General features: G+C 41.5%; 1 protein-coding gene across 1 annotated transcript in view; it reads right to left on the bottom strand.

Annotated features, from left to right (window-relative positions):
• Positions 1-17,403, bottom strand: part of foxred2 (FAD-dependent oxidoreductase domain containing 2) — a 56,976-nt gene that overhangs the window by 35,451 nt on the left and 4,122 nt on the right. The window contains exons 2-4 of the mRNA XM_063062652.1: positions 13,049-13,175; positions 7,549-8,107; positions 3,659-3,910 (exon numbers count right to left, since the gene is read on the bottom strand). Coding sequence (XP_062918722.1) covers positions 3,659-3,910; positions 7,549-8,081 — 785 coding nt within the window. The 5' untranslated portion in view covers positions 8,082-8,107; positions 13,049-13,175. The remainder of the gene's footprint in view (positions 1-3,658; positions 3,911-7,548; positions 8,108-13,048; positions 13,176-17,403) is intronic.

Raw genomic sequence — 17,403 nt, 5'->3', positions numbered from 1 at the left:
ATTTCTGGGGCAATGTTTTTGGCGTAGTTCATAATAGTAACTGAGTATTTTTTGTCAGTCATATGACAATTCTCTTTTCCAAATTCAAAATTGGTTGCATTTGCAATAGCAACAGGGTCAAAAGCTTGCCATTCTCTTAACTCATCACCAGGAAATCTCTTATCCAAGTGATTACACACGTTGAACGAATCCATTAACAGGGCGCAGTACTGGTGTCAGAACTTATAGATGCATGCAGATCTTTCTCGGTTTGTCACTCTAATAAATAGTATTGCCAAGCTACTGTGACTGAAACTTGTTAATCTTTGCTCTTGCATACTGCAGTGCCTCAATTGTATTCACACTGCTTTTCTTAAGAAATTTAGAAAGATATGCCAGATCTTCTAAAATATCATTAAGGACAATTAATGCTACTTGATATTATGAATTGATCAAAATCTTCAGGTAGTAGTTGCTGATAAGATCATTACATTTATTAACTTACTCTTTGCAACAATGTTGGTGCGTGGTCAAGTGGTTAAGGCGTCAGTCTAGTGATCTGAAGGTCACTAGTTCGAGCCTCAGCTGAGGCAGTGTGTTGTGTCCTTGAGCAAGGCACTTAACCACACATTGCTCTGCAATGGCCCTCGTGCCCTTCCCTTGGACAACATTGGTGGTGTGGAGAGGGGAGACTTGCAGCATGGGTAACTGCCTGTCTTCCATACAACCTTGCCCAGGCCTGTGCCCTGGAAACCTTCCAAGGTGCAAATCCATGGTCTCACGAGACTAACGGATGCCTATTCATTCATGCAACAATGGATCAAAACTTCATAATTCCCCATTAAGTCTGTAAAGACAAAATAGCTTGACAGCCATTTTACTTCATTTCGTGGTTGAAATGTCACAACATCACAGTCTGTGCCATTAGCTAATTCCAGCTGCACAGCAACAAAGACCACGTGCGCGGAAGCATTTCGGTTACTGCCCAACCATGCATCATGCAGCTTAGAGGGAATAGTGATAACTAGATAGACTGGTGGTGCAGTGGACTTGAATTCAGCACAAGGCAGATGATCCTGAGTTCAAACCCAGCCGGGTCCCAACCTGGGCAACAGCACGGAAGAAAGGCCTGGCGATCTACTTCCATATCTTGCCATGAAAACCCTATGCACCCTATGGTCCATGAGGTCACGAAGAGTTGGGCTCGACTTAACGACTGAACAAGATAGACAAATGATGGCACATATACATTAATGCACAAAATGCTAGAGGAACTCAGCAAGTCAGGCAGCATCTACAGAAGGCAATAAACAATGGATGTTTTGGACCAAGATCATTCATCAGGACTGGAAAGGAAGGGATCAGAAGACACAACAAGAAGGTGAGGTGGATAGGGTAGGAGTACAGCTGACAGGTGACAGGTGAGATAGGTGAAACACCAAGTTTCTAGGCTCTGTATCTCCTTCCTGTACTCTGACTCATTGTTATTTGAGAATTGGCCCACTAAGGTGGTGTTATCTACAAATTTATGGATGGAATTAGTGCAGAATCTGACATGCAGCATTGAGTGTATAAGGAGTAAAGGGTTGTGGACACTGTCTTATGAAGCACGAGTATTGAGGATAACATGGCAGAGGTGTTGTTGCCTGTTCTTACTGATTGTAATCTGTCAGTGGGGAAGTCAAGGATCTAGTTGCAAAGGAAAGCGCTGAGTCCCAGGTCCCCAGAGTTGAGTGCAGGGCCAAGGAGATGGCGCCTGCCAGGGAGGTTGGCAAATTGCAGTGCATTGAGGTTGAGGAAAGATTAGCTTTATTTGTCATATGTAGATCAAAACCTCAAACCATACAGTGAAATCAGAATCAGAATCATCTTTATTATCACTGGCATATGTCGTGAAATTTATTAACTTAGCAGCAGCAGTACAATGCAATACACGATAATATCAAAAGAAAAAAAAGAAAATAAACAAACAAATAAATAAGTGGAACATATTATTTGCATCAAATCAAAGCATTAAGGATGTGCTGAGGGGAGCCTGAAGTGTTGTCACATTCCAGCACCAAATAGCATGCCCACAGTTTACTAACCGTAGCCCTAACCATACATCTTTGGAATGTAGGAGGAAACTGGATCATCTGGAGAATCCATGTAGAAACGGACAGAACATATATGTTGGTAGTATTTTGGCAACACACTCTTGAAATTGGCCTGGATGAAGTCACCAGCTTTAACAGCGGGGACTTCAGCGTACTCCATTTCAATGCTGTTGACCAAGGAGATGAACTATCAATTGCAGGCTTCACGTCTGCCTGGGATGGGATGTCGACTACGTCAGGATAGCTAAAGTAACCTCCTGTGAGATATAGTATAGGTGGCACTTCACTGTCAGATATTCCAAGTCAGGTGAGCAGGAACTCACCAGGATCATCACAGCTGAGCACAATATGACAGTCAAATCCCTTTCATCCTCTGTGCAGTTTGGGTGTAGGGAAGTTTACATGGAATTACAAAACACCCTCCTAAGACTGAGGCATCGCACAGCCTTGTGGGGTCAAATTAAAAACACAACACTATAATAGGGCATTTGGCTACCTCTTACATGCACCTATGCCTTCCTGATCAACTGTTCTCCGACATAGTGAATGCTGCATTGCAACTGCTCCCTGAATTCCCAGTGTGATTTATTAGTAATTGTCATTTACACAATAGATTCTGCAGACGCAGGAAATCTTGAACAACACAGACAAAACACCAGAAGAGCTCAACAAGTCAGGCAGCATCTATGAAGGGGATTAAGCAATCGACATTTTGTGCCGAGACCCGACATCAAGACTGAAAAGGAAAGGGGCAGATGCCAGAAAGAGAAGGGTAGGGAAGGAGTACAAACTGGCAGGTGATTGGTGAAGCCGTGTGTGGAGGAAGGGGAAGGGTTGAAGTCATGCCCCCTCTCCCCACCAGCCGTGATGGAATGGCAGAGCAGACTCGACAGGCCAATTGGCCTGGTTCTAATATCCAAAACATCTACTGTGTATCCTCCCCACAGTCGCTGCTTGGCCTGCTGAGTCCCTCCAGCACTGTGTGTGACCTTAACATAAACCTTACTTTCCACAAATAGCTTCTTCTTCTCGCTATCTCCCCTTTCAAAATCTTAAAGCTTGTCTAGCAGAAATTATGCTATTGAAGAGCATCTCCCACCTCCAGTCTCAGCACTTGTTTTCAAAGGACCTTAAACACAGTAAAACATTTCAATGCACTTCACAAGAATTGTATCAATGACAACCCAACACCAAACCACTTCAACAGATATTAGGACAAGTGACCAAAACCATGTTCAAAGTTCTGAGTTTTCATACAGTAAATACACTACAAAAAAGTTTAGTGAAGAGATCCCAAGTCTTGGGAATGAAGCAGCAGAAGGCCTTCTTATCCATGTTGCAGGAATGCACAAGTTGCCAAAACTGGAAGGCAGAGGGGACATAGGGCTACTAAGTGTAACACATATAATAACATTCATACAATTTGTTACTTTGCGAAAGTTCTAGCTTCAATCAAATGAACCGTTCTTCATGGTAATGATGAAAACATAAAGCATTGAAATTCTGAAAGCGTTTGCAGGAGAGTTCAGTCGGATCATTCCCCACCACGCAAGGCCCTGAATGAAGTGCCCTGTTTGACTTACCGGAGATCTCCAACATAATGAGTAGACCAGGCGAGCCGTATTCGGGACCGACTCAATCCGTGGATAAAGTTAGTTACTCCAGCAATGTTGTCTGCCGTCTCAAATGCCGAATTGCCGCGACCTAGGATGAGGACTGATTGCCCAACGAAGTCAGCTGGGTCTATGGAAACACTCTCGTAGCCCTCAGCGTATTCAGAGCCTGGAAAATTGGGCTCATGGGGCACCTCTAATCCGGTTGCTACCAACAGGACACTGGAAGGAGAAGGGGAAACAAGAAAGATAACAACAAGGCATTAGTAGCAGTAGAAGAGACGTGAGTGCGCTTGCCAATTCCCAGAATTTGACAGAACACTTCAACGTGTCACGTAGCTCTTGTCTACCTGGAGGAAAGCTCCTGATGCTGTCAGGTCAACAGTGCGTTTAAAGCCCAAGACCAGCACATCGGTGACCTGTGGCAGCAGTAGAAGTTGTTCAGTGCAACATAAACTTTATGAGGTCTCAGTTCAACAGTGTGGTGTAAACAAAATGATTTTAAAAAGATGTCTCATGGGGGGGGGTAATATCTCATGCAACTTTGAAGCAGATATTACTTCTTAGCTGATTACTGATGCTTTTCTAAGATTTCAGATTCCCTTGTGCAACTTTGCTCAGTTTGAACCCCCTATTCTAAACTCCAGATCCAAGCTCTCCTCTTCTGTCCTCGCTGTTACGGAATTAAGTCTCACTCATCCCTATTACCAAAGCATTCACGACTGGGACCCTAAAAAGTGCAGTCTTCTGTCAATTTACTAGCAATGGATCACTGGTAAAGCTTTTATTTGCAACAGAAAGCCGTAAGATGGGAATATAACCAAACTGACACTCCAGTACAATACTAATCAACAGATGCACAACTGGGTGGTGCCTTTTGAATGAGACTTGTCTCACTCCAATTGTGCAACACTCTCTGTTCTCGCAGGTGAATTAAAGATCAAATCTGACTATTTTATAAGATGATTAGTTAAGTCCTCTTTGATGTCCTGGTTAATACTTATGTTCTTTAACTTATAAGGGAAATTGATACTTATGCTGTAACAGGAAAAGAATCTGTAGAAAATAGAGGGTGATATTGGATAGCTGTTTTATGGACTGATATGATATGCAGTTTCCCAGATGTCATTTGTAAGGTTCAATAGTCTATTCGACCTTTATAATACAACTTGGACGTGGTACTTCACAATCAGAAACGTTGTGAAATTTGTTAACTTTGTGGCAGCAGTACAATGCAATGCATGATAAATTGAGAAAAAAACTGAATTATAATTGTGTGTATATCTATATATATATGTATGTAAAATAGTTAAGTTAAAATAAGTAATGTGAAAACAGAAATAAATTTTTAAAAAGCAGTAAGGTATTGCTCATGGGTTTAATATCTATATAGAAATCGGATGGCAGAGAAGAAGCTGTTCCTGAATCACTGAGTGTGTAGCTTCAAGCTCCTGTACCTCCTTCCCGTTGGTAATAATGAGAAGAGGGCATGACTGGGTGGTGGGAGTCCTTGATGATGGATGGCACTGCTCCTTCAAGATGCCAGTACCCATGACGGAGCTAATTATACAACTTTCTGCAACTTACTTTGATCCTGTGCAGTACCCCACACCCCCACCCCATACCAGACGGTGATGTCAACAAAAAGCTGAGCGAACCGGACAGAGGAAAGGCTTTAGGACCAAATAACACCACGCTGAAGACACAAGTTCTAAAACCAGCTGTACTGTTAATCTGTTCCAGCATAGTTAAAACATTATACGTGGAAGGAAATTGTCTAATTGCATCCTGTTCACATAAAGAACAATAAACTATCAGCAAGTTGATGAAAAGTAGCATCATTTGTGATATCAAACTGCATCTACTCATTAATAAGTTGCTCAATGGTGATCCGTTTGGATTTTAAAAGGACAAACCATCTCCAACCTTCACCACAGCCCTGACCCAAACATGGACCAAAGAGGTGAGTTCCAGGAGTGAGATAAGAGTGACTGACCTTGACACCAAGATGACATTTGACCACGGCAGCAGCAAGAAGCCCAAACAAAACTGAAAATCGACAGGCAACAAGGAGAAAACACTCCAGTCGAGTCATACCTCACTCAAACAATGCTGACTCTAGTTCTTGGAGACCAATCTTTCTTTCTTTCTTTTTAAATCTTTTTATTGAGTAAGTATACAAAAAAGGTAAGCCATATAAAGGAGACCAATCATCCCAGCCTCAGAACATCACTGTAGAAGTTCCTCAGGATAATGTCCGGTGCTTCATCAATTACCTTCTTTCCAATATAAGAGCAGAAGTGGAGATATTTGTTAATGTTTCTACAATGCCCCAACCCATTTGTTACTTATCAAATACTTATCAGTTCATGCCTATATACATTAAACCCAAGCCAATATTCAGACATGGCTAATAAGTGACAATTTACATTTGGACCAAAGAAACGCCAGACAACTACCATCTCCAACGGGAGCAAAACTAACTGCCTACCCCTGACATTCAATGACATTACAAAATAAATTGACATGGCTACAAGAGCAAGCAATGTCCCACCCCTGCAACCTCCATGCCTTTCCACTGTCTCTCAGGCACAAGTCCAAAGTGCAATGGAATATTATCCAAATGCCTGAAAGACTGTACCACCAACGATTCTCAAGAAGCACAACACTATCTAGGCAGAGCCCACATGTTTGACACTCTACCTAATGCTCCAAGCATTTATTCTCAAGACCTTCAGCAAAGTGGCTGTACTGTGCGCACCATCTACTACATGCATTAGTTACTCATTTAGATTATTCCATCAGCACCTTCCAAAACCTGATCTCAAGCACCAAGGATGGAAACGAGAGGTAGAAGGGAACATCAGCTTAATCAAGTTCCTCTCCAAACTGCGCTCCATCCTGACTTTGATAATGTATTCCCCTTCTTTCATCACTTGCTTTTCAATCCTGAACTCACTCCCTAACCTCACTATGAAGCACCTTCAGTAGGATGCAGCGGTTCAAGGTAACATGTCACCACCGCCTTCTGAAGAGCAATTAAGAGTAGGCAATTTGTCTGTGACACTCAGATCCTAAGAAATTAGAAAGACATTACCAGAGATGCATGACTTGAGAAATGAATTGAAAATACTTGGATTATTCTCACCGGAACAAAGAAAGGTTAAGCTATGTCGTGAGCAGATTTCAAATGATGAAGTTACTTATTAAAAAGAAAAAAATGGAAAAACATATTTCATCGACTGTGTGGATCAGTAACCAGAGGTCAAGGATTTGAGATCACTGGCAAAAGATTAAATGGGACAAAATTTCAATTAAAGTTTTGGAACTTGTCACGCTCTCCTTGAAGTAATTTTAAAAGAGAATTGGACAGGCATTTGAAGATAAAGAACTAGAGTTTAGGACAAACACTTTGGTTTAGGAACCCAGTAAAACTGCTCTTTCTTAGAGTCTGACAAGTAAACAGTCCAAATGGTCTCCTTGTTTCTTTAAAGTCTATTTACTCAGGAATTGAGTTAAACAGCACACTAAGAAAATTAAATTACAACAAAAAAAAAACTGCTTAATTATTTCCAAGTTTGCTTTCTTTACATTTCATTACAGGAACCTCTCTACAAAAAATATCCATGAAGATAATAGAACCCTGAATAAAAACTACAGAAACCTCATATTGAGTACAGATTACACTGTTGTAAGAGATATGGACTGATATCTCCATTGAGACTAATTGAAGAAACACCCAACCATTCTGGCAGGAAATAGCAATGTTTCTACATGCACCCTTGACTAAGAATAAGCAAAACCACCCATTACCTTCAGCATAATATGAAACTGACAAAGGTTACGATGATCTACCATACCTGCACCTGTAATGATGGTTATTCTGATCTGTCAGAAAGAAATAATGCCCATTCCAGGCCTGGAGATCGCTTTCCGCTTCAATCCACTTTATCTCTGTATTGTACTGAACCTTCAGTTTCAGTGTTTTAGTAAAATCATTCAAGTATCGGAGCATGGTGTCAGCATGAGGGAAGAAATCTTTGGTGTAGTGCTTGAAGAGTAGATTGTCATCATGACTGAGCAGTGAGTTCCAGTCATGGCGGAGGTTAAACTCTTTGTTATGTTTCCCAGTGTAACGCTTGTTGATACTGATGAGTTTCCGATGGCGAGGATAACGTATATAAAAGCTCCCAGAGATATTACTACGTTCAAAAATCAGATACTGCCTTTGGGACTGATGTAGAAAATAACCAATCTGCAAGCCACTAGGACCTGCCCCTATCACACAGTAGTCAAGGTGGAGATAGTTTGATGGTACAGCTCTACTCAGGGAGGCAAAGGCAATGGATGCCACAAGTGTGCCAAGCGTACATCTTATCCATGATGCTGCCATGCTGCTCCCACACCATCAGCGTCCAACTGGAAATGAAAGAGAAAGACATTCACATTGAAACTTAATGTCAGCCATTGGTCAGGGGCACTTCCAACTAAGTCACAATCACGTGAGTTCAAGTCCACATTTTCATCACGTCTAGTTCACCCTATTATTACAACATTAGCAGAAAGTTAAACAGGCAAGACACTGTAGGCAAACAGGATTAGTGCAGATGGGCTGAAGGGGCTGTTTTCATTAGTAACCATTGACACACAACTGTTGAAAAATAGTCCATGTGGTTTTAGCTGAGGGGAGACCTGGTGGAGGTTTATGGGGTGCTGAAAGGCATAGGTGGACAGCTGGTATCTTTTTCCCAGGATTGATATATCTAATACTGGAGGACATGCTTTTAAGGTGAGACCAGTGAATTCGGGGAGATGTGCAGTGCAGGTTTTTCATACGCGGGTGCTAGGAATAGGCTGCCAGTGGTAATGGCAGAAGCAATTGCGATAGAGGTGTTCAGATGGCTTTTAGATAGTACACAAATATGGAGAGAATGGAGGGATATGGAAATTGTGTGGGTAGAAGGACTAATTTAGTAAGGTGTTTAATTAATTCTGCACTACATAATTGGCCTAAAGGCCTGTTCTTGTGCTGTACTGTTCTATATGCCGACACTGATTCCAGCCCCTCAATGTGCAATGGTGGAAGAGGCTTCAACTGAAGCCCATCCCCTCAGAGTCCCTTGCTGTGATTGCAATCAGCTCCAACACAACCCTTAGCACGCACCCTCGACCATTGAGCAGTTTACAGCCTCAGCCTGGACAATACCTTGGTCTGGAACACCAGTGAGTTTCGGGAAGTCCAGGGTGCATCTTTCACTGTTGATAACTGCCCAGCAGCAGTTGACAGTTGAGCACCCCTCCACCTCCAACCACCGTGATTCTTTCCCCTCCTCTTCCCGTGCTATCTGCTCGTCACCCACCCTCTCCCATTCTCCCCTCCCTCCGCTGTTCCCATCGGCCATCCCACCTCCCTTGATCCCTGCTCCATCTTCCTCATTATCAGCATCCACCATCTGCAGTCCTTTGTTGCCTCCACTGAGCACCTCACAGCTTCTGCCCTATTTCTACTTTTCCCTTCTCTTCCACATCCACCTATTGCTTGCCAGCTCCTGGTCCATCTCTTCCTCTTACTTCTTTATACTGGCTATTTTCCAATCCATATGAAGGGTCTCTGCCCCAAACACTGACTGTCCCTCCACAGATACTGTCTGACTCAGGGTCTCTCCACTAGTTTGTTTTTGCTGTAGTGGCAAAATTGTATTAGAAATCAAGCTAGGTCATTATCAGGTTTTGGTTACCTGAGACAACAGGCCTGTAAGTTCATTGGAAGCCTCTGATTCCCAAACACTGGAGATCTCCTCAATTCAGATCCACCTTCTTCAGACTCACTCATAAAGAATGGTCACTCTGGAATAACCAACCACACCATTACCATGAACAAGAGAAAGTCTGCAGATGCTGGAAATCCAAGCAACACACACAAAATGCCGGAGGAGATCAGCAGGTCAGGCAGCATCAATGGAAAAGAGCATAATCAATGTTTCAGGCCGAGACCCTTCAGCAGGACTGAAGAAAAAAAGCTGAGGAGTCAGAGTTAGAAGTGCGGGGGGGGGGAGGGGAGGAAGAAACACAAGGAGATAGGGGAAACTGGGTTGTGTGAGGTAAAGAGCTGGGAAGTTGATTGGTGAAAAAGATACAGGGCTGGAGAAAGGGGAATCTGATAGGAGAGGAAAGAAGGCCATGGAAGAAAGAAAAGGGGAGGCATACTAGAGGGAGGTGATGGACAGACAAGGAGATAAGGTGAGAGAGGGAAAAGGGAATGGTGATGGGGGTATTACCTGAAGTTCGAGAAATCGATGCTCATGCCATCAGGTTAGAAGCTACCCAGAAGGAATATAAGATGTTGCTCCTCCAACCTGAGTGTGACCAGGGACTGACATGTCGGAATGGGAATGGGAAACAGAATTAAAATGGGTGACCACTGGGAGATCCCATTTTTTTTGGCGGATGAAGCTCATGTGCACAGTGAAGCAATCTCCCAATCTAAGTCGGGTCTCATCGATATACAGGAGGCCACACCAGGAGCACCAGATACAGTAGATCAGGGGTGGCCAACCTTTTACATTCCATGCATCAATTTTTTCACGCATGAGTTCAGATGCACCATACAATTCTTGTACCTCCATTCAATTCTTTTAAAAATGTTAACATAGACATATTTAGCATTTTTACATGATATATTGATTTAATATAAAAACAAGACAAAACATTACTTACCTTAATGAGACTTTTGAGTCTGTTTTGATCTTGCCAAGTTTTTAATGTTTGGAGTTAAATTAGTTACTGACAGCAGCAGAGAATTCTTCAAATTTGAATCAGTCAATTGCGACCTCATTTTGTTTTTAATCAATTTCATGGCTGAAAATGCTTGTTCACATCTGCACATCGTTCCAAAACGACAGATATAACTCTGGGCAAATGTTCACAGGGTAATGATCGCCAGAAATTAATCATGTTGGAAGCATTTGGGACATCAAATTTCATGTTCAATAATGAATTTGTTTTCAAGTCAATAAGTTCTATTTGTATGTTTCTAGGCATCTTCATGATTTTTTGTTCACTAAGTGAAAATGGGTTTATAAATGCAAGTATGCAGTCTTCTTCTTTAGCAAAATCATGAAGACAACTTTCAAATGACTCTTGCAATAACCTGATTTTTTTCAATATATTTTGTAAAATTGCCATTATCTTCAGCACATTCACTCTGCTCTTTTAAGTGCGGAAACTGGCTCAAATCCTCATTTTCTAACTGAGAGGTAAACAGTTTTAACTTCATCTTGAATGCATTGATATAATTTACTAAGCTAGGAAACAATTTGTTCTTGCTTGGAGTTTCAAATTTAGATCATTGAAATGGCTGGTAACATCAACTAAAAATGCTAAATCAAATAGCCAATTGTTATCACATAAAACGGCTCTTTTCTCAGGCAGCTCATTTTTCTCTATTAGAAAATTACCAACAGTATTTTTCAGTTTCCAAAATCTACTCAGAACCTGTCTTCTAGAAAGCCAGCACACCTCACAATGAAGGACGAGATCGCCATATTCCACAATATTCTCTGAATTCTCGTCTGTTTAATCCTCTTGCTCTAATTTTATTCATGCGTTTCACAACCAGTAACATAACATGCTGTGAATTTAAAGTTTTTCCACACAGTGACTCTTGGTGTATAATGCAGTGATATTTTAGTAGAGGACAACCTAAAAAGTTTTCAACCTAAGTTGTAGTCCCAGCGGCTTTACCTATCATTGACGGCGTTCCGTCAGTACAAACGCCGATGAGTTTACTAGAGTCTATCTGTAGATTTTCTAGGCATGATTTTACTTTGTCAAATGTGGCTGATCCTCTTGTTTTTCCATGAAGCGACTGAAGACCAATAAGTTCTTCAAAGATGCTAAAATTATCATCAATTCCTCTTACAAAAATGCTTAACTGGGCTACATCACATATGTCAGCAGATTTGTCCAAAGCTAAAGAAAGTACAAGCATGTTTATCACCAAGACATCTTGCAAATATTTGGAGACAAGGCTTAACAATTTCTTCTCCATCAGAGAAAGACTTCCATTTTTTGGCCAATGTCAAAGCAATTTTGTAGGACGCTTTTGTCATCGCCAAACTTTCACAACTTCTTTTAACAAATATATTTTGTCTTCTTTTGAGTTCTTCCTTTCCCTTAATCACATATTCTTTCCGTAACTCAGACCCAAGCACTAGTTTTCCTTCTATTTCAGTCTGATGTTGTGTTTTATAGTGTCTATTAAGATCATGTCTTCCATTATGTGAGAGTGTTTTCACAAACAATGCACAACGGTTTTCCTGACAGACCCGCTATAAATAAGAACTCATTTTCCCACTGTTCATTGAATTCACGCTTACTACCACTTTCTGCTTTTCTTTTGCTCATTTCCTTTTGCACTGTGATGGGTAACTGAATGTAAAAACAAGGCTTAATTTCCAAAAAAGTACAAAACTGCAAATGTTCACAAAGGACGAACAAAGCACAACTCCGTAGCGCACGAGTGTCAATTGTAAACTGACTGGCAAAAACCTGCGATGCACCGCTGGTGCAGACGCCTGGCGCCTCAGGATCAAACAAGTATCAAACATGTATTGAACAGTTACGGAATAAATGCAGAATAAAAGTCCTTCTTTCCTAGTTTGACCATTGAACTTTTTTTAAAATTGAAAACAGATTAATGTGAAAGAAGATAACATTCGCCAAAAAATGTGCACGAAATAATAAAATAACTAAAAATAATTGCTAAGTTTTAGATTTATTCTCAGTAAAACCCATTTCTAGCTCTAAGCCACTTGAATTCCTGTTATAGATTTTTTTCCTACAAATCAGTTAATACTTTTTGCTTGCTTTCAGTAATAGTAAGGCTTACTTTTTTATTATTATTACTGGGGTGCATTGCGCCACTTTTGCCACATACACCATAGATTGGCCATCCTTGCAGTAGATGATCCCAACAGACTCACAGGTGAAGTATCACCTCACCTGGAAGGACTGTTTGGGGCCCTGAACGGTAGTGAGGGAAGAGGTGTGGAAGCAGGTGTAGCACTTATTCCGCTCGCAAGGATAAGTGTGGAATGGACACGGCAGTCACGTAGGGAGTGATCCCTACAGAAAGCAGAAAGTGAGGGGAAGGAAAGATGTGCTTGGCACTGGGATCTCTTTGCCATAAAGGTTACAGAGAATTAGGTGCTGGACGCGGAGCCTGGTGGGATGGTATGTGACTACTAGGAGGCTAAGAAAATGAAGCTCTGTTTTTCCATGTTCCTTGTTTCCTCTCCAACATAATAACACTGAGAGAGAGTGTGGGCACTTCACAAAAACCCCTCAAAGGGTTATTACCTTCCATATGGCGTGTGAACATGCATATTGTTTTCAGCCTTCCCAGCACGTAAGGGGTTGGTTCCGTGAGCACCAACTTCCCACAAAGGGCTTCACTCACACTGGCATTCCTTATTGATGTGGGCATCTAGACAAAGAACATTACAGGGTACATGTAATCAATCCAAATATTTCACTGCCTGAACATCTGCAATTGGGCAGGTGCCATCTCATTGGGCCGAAGGACCTGTTCCCAACCTAGGGTCCACAGACCTCGCGGTTAATGGTAGGGGTCCATGGGATTAAAAAAAAGTTGGGAACCCCCGCTCTAAGTAAAGGAAATAAATTCCACCCACCCCCAACAACAGAAAAAATAGCCATTCTTTTCACCCACAGCCTGATCAGAGACTGCTAGAATCAAACAAGACCTCCTTATAAAGGAATAGGGGAATAGTAAAATAGGAAGCAGACAGCAGGGACATTTATTTAGATCGTTAGCCAATGCTTCTTAGAGTGGGAGCAGCAGCAGTAGATGGAGTAATCTGAGATGTGTTCAAAGACACATAAGCTTATAGGTAAAGGCATCAAGAGTGGTGAAGCAAAGACACTGGCATGTACAACCACCCCAACGCAGAGGATGCAAACTAGAATACAGGCAAGAAAGTTCTGAGAAATAAAATGTAAAGATTTGTAAATGTTGAAGATTTTGATTACTTTGAACCATGAGGACTGGTATCCAGTGAAGAAATGAAGATTGTGTCAGGAGTTGCAAGAGTTCTGAGTGAGATACTATGGAAAAGTGAAACTTTGGGAGAGGATCTGAAAATATGCAGGGGTGCACACAACCTTTAGTTGGAAAATGTGTACAGGTAGGTATGGGGTGAGACTGGTAACATTTCCAAGATGAAGTTATATAGAAATAAAATTGTAAAGGAATGAATGTGAGATTTGGAGCTCAGCAGAAAGTAAACAAAGCAAGGTCTGCAAATATCTAGGCTTAGCTTGACCAGTGATTGAGGAAATTGGGTAGAGCTACCCCATAGTTGTACAAACATTTTACTGGAGAAGTGTGGCTTGCTCTCCCATACTTAATGACTGACAAGCAAGTTGGGTCTTTATTCTTTGGAGCATAGAAGGTTGAGGGGGGACTTAATAGAGGTATTTAAAATTATGAGGGGGATAGATAGAGTTGACATGGATAGGCTGTTTCCATTGAGAGTAGGGGAGATTCAAACAAGAGGACATGAGTTGAAAGTTAGGGGGCAAAAGTTTAGGGGTAACATGTGAGGAACTTCTTTACTCAGAGTGGTAGCTGCGTGGAACGAGCTTCCAGCAGAAGTGGTAGAGGTAGGTTCGATATTGTCATTTAAAGTAAATTGGATGGCAAAATGGAAGGAAAGGAATGGAGGGTTATGGGCTGAGTGCAGGTCGGTGGGACTAGGTGAGAGTAAGTGTTCAGCACGGACTAGAAGGGCCGAGATGGCCTGTTTCTGTGCTGTAATTGTTATATGATTATTTATGGTAAAACACAAAATAATTAATTGCATAAGTATTCACCCCCTTCAAGTCAGTATTTAGTAGATGCACCTTTGGCAGCAATTACAGCGTTGGTCTGCGTGGATAGGTGTCTATCAACTTTGCACATCTGGACACCTGCAATTTTCCCCCATTCTTTACAAATTGCTCAAGCTCTGTCAGATTGCATGGGGATCATAAGTGAACAGTCCTTTTCATGTCCAGCCACAAATTCTCAATTGGATTGAGGTCTGGACTCTGACCTGGCCACTCCAAGACATTAACTTTGTTGTTTTTAAGCCATTCCTGTGTAGCTTTGGCTTTATGCTTGGGGAAAACATATCTTCTCCCAAGATGCAGTTCTCTTGCAGACTGCATCAGGATTTCCCTGTATTTTGCTGCATTCATTTTACCCTCTAACTTCACAAGCCTTCCAGGGCCTGCTGCAGTGAACCATCCCCACAGCATGATGCAGCCACCACCATGCTTAGTGTTTTTGATTATATGTTTGGCTTGAGCCAGACACAGCATTTAGTCTGATGGCCAAAAACTCAGTTTTGGCTTCATCACACCATAGAACCTTCTTCCCACTGATTTCAGATTTTCCTATATGCCTTCTCACAAACTTTAGCAGAGATTTCATATGAGCTTTCTTCATCAGTGGCCTTCTCTTTGCTACTCTCTCATAAAGCACCTGGGTAACAGCTGTTGTATGTGCAGTCTCTCCCATCTCAGTCTCTGAAACTTGTAACTCCTCCAGATATGTCACAGGTCACTTGGTGGTCTCCCTCACTGGCCCCATTCTTGCACAGGCACTCAGTTTTTGAAGACGGCCTTCTCTAGACAGATTTACAGCTGTGCCATATTATTTCCACTTCTTGATGATTGACAACTGTACTGTGAGGGATAGTTAGTGACTTGGAAATGTTCTTACATCCATCTCCTGACTTGTGCTTTACAATAACCTTTTCGCAGAGTTGCTTGGAGTGTTCTTTTGTCTTCAGAGTGTAGTTTTTGCCAGGATACTGACTCACCAGCAGTTGGACCTTCCAGATACAGGTGTATTTTTACTACAATTAATTGAAACACTTTGGCTACACACGGTGATCTCCATCTAATTAATTATGTGACTTCTCAAACCAATTGGTTGCACTAGTAATGATTTGGTGTGTCATATTAAAGTGGTGAATACTTAAGGAGTCAATTATTTTGATCTTATATTTGTAATTAATTTAGATCAGTTTGTAGAGTTCTGTTTTCGCTTTGACACGAAAGAGTCTTTTTCTGTTGATTGGTGTCAAAAAAAGCCAAATTAAATCCACTGTGATTCATTGTTGTAAAACAATAAAACATGAAATTAAATTGGATAGATATATGGACAGGAAAGGAATGAAGGGTTATGGGCTGAGTGCAGGTCGGTGGGACTAGGTGAGAGTAAGAGTTTGGCACGGACTAGAAGGGCCGAGATGGCCTGTTTCCGTGCTATAATTGTTATATGGTTATATAAATCTTCTTTCCAAAATGCGAATAATATACAGATAGCCAAACAGCCTTTCAGATAGTTCATTCAGCAGCGGCGTCAGTAACAGCGGCGGGTATAGCCTGAACAAAGTCCAGTGCAGCTTTTGGACCAAAAAAAGTACGAGGAGGAGAATTAGCAGGAAAAACTTTAATTCGTGTCGGATACCTCAAAGAGGGAAAGAGTTTTTTTTTAATCATATGCTTGTTTCATTACCAGGGCAAATTTTGATCTTTGTTCCATTATCTCTCTTGGATAATCTTCATAAAAGCGGAGCTCAGATTCCATAAATCTAAAAACTCTCTATTTTCTTGCCTGTCGCATTATTTGATCTTTAATTTTAAAGTGATGAAAGCAAACCAGAACAGATCTTGGTTTACTAGAGTCTTTCAAATTCGAGATAAACGCCCTGTGTGCCCTTTCTATAGCAGGCGGCTTTGATAGAATGGTAGGAAATAAAGTGTGGAAAAGCTTACCAAAGTAAGCTGTTAGATCTCCATCTTCAGCTCCTTCCTGCAGCCCAACAATTCTTATATTCCTTCGTCGAGACCTAGTTTCCAGGTCTATAATCTTATTTTGATATCTTTCCAAATGAGTTGTAGCTTCAGACAACTTTTGCTTAGCTATCTTCAATTCCTCTTCATGTGTAATAACTTGAGTTTCCAGGTCTTTAAGTTTTCTCAGAAATGACTTCATTTCATTACTATTCTTTTCCAGTTGGTCTTTAATTGATCCATTCTGATCCTTAATTGAATTCAGTGTCCGAATGATATCTTCAGCCCGCGATGGCATTTCATCAGATCTTTCCTTTTGCACCTTTCCTTTCCCATTACCTTTATCACCAGAGTCAGGTAAATTCTTCCCACTTCTCGCAGACATAGACATGTTGTTCCCCCTCAAGAATCAGCAAATAAAAATTTTAAATTCGAAGTTTAAACTAGGCGGGGAGAAAGAAAACTAAGAGCGGCACAAAATTACTGCTACTCCATTTGCAGACAGGGGCGGTACTCCCTTCCTCACTTCTCGTAGAAACACCACTGCTGCTCTGCCGTCCTTCTCGTCAGTGTCCCTTTCCAGTCAACTTTAGCCAATTCCTCTCTCATGCCACTGTAATTTCCTTTACTCCACTGAAATACCGACACATCGGATTTCGGCTTCTCTTTTTCAAATTTCACAGTGAACTCAGTCATGTTATCATCACTGCCTCCTAAGGGTTCCTTTACCTCAATCTCTCTAATCACCTCCAGTTCATTACACAATACCCAATCCAGTACAGCCGATCCCCTAGTGGGCTCAACAACAAGCTGCTCTAAAAAGCCATCTTGCAGACATTCTACAAATT

The sequence above is a fragment of the Mobula hypostoma genome, chromosome 11 (genome assembly GCF_963921235.1).
Source record: "Mobula hypostoma chromosome 11, sMobHyp1.1, whole genome shotgun sequence".
NCBI classification, from domain to species: Eukaryota; Metazoa; Chordata; class Chondrichthyes; order Myliobatiformes; family Myliobatidae; genus Mobula; species Mobula hypostoma.
The sequence above is the reverse complement of the archived record's forward strand: the minus strand, read 5'-3'. Positions and strand labels throughout refer to the sequence as shown.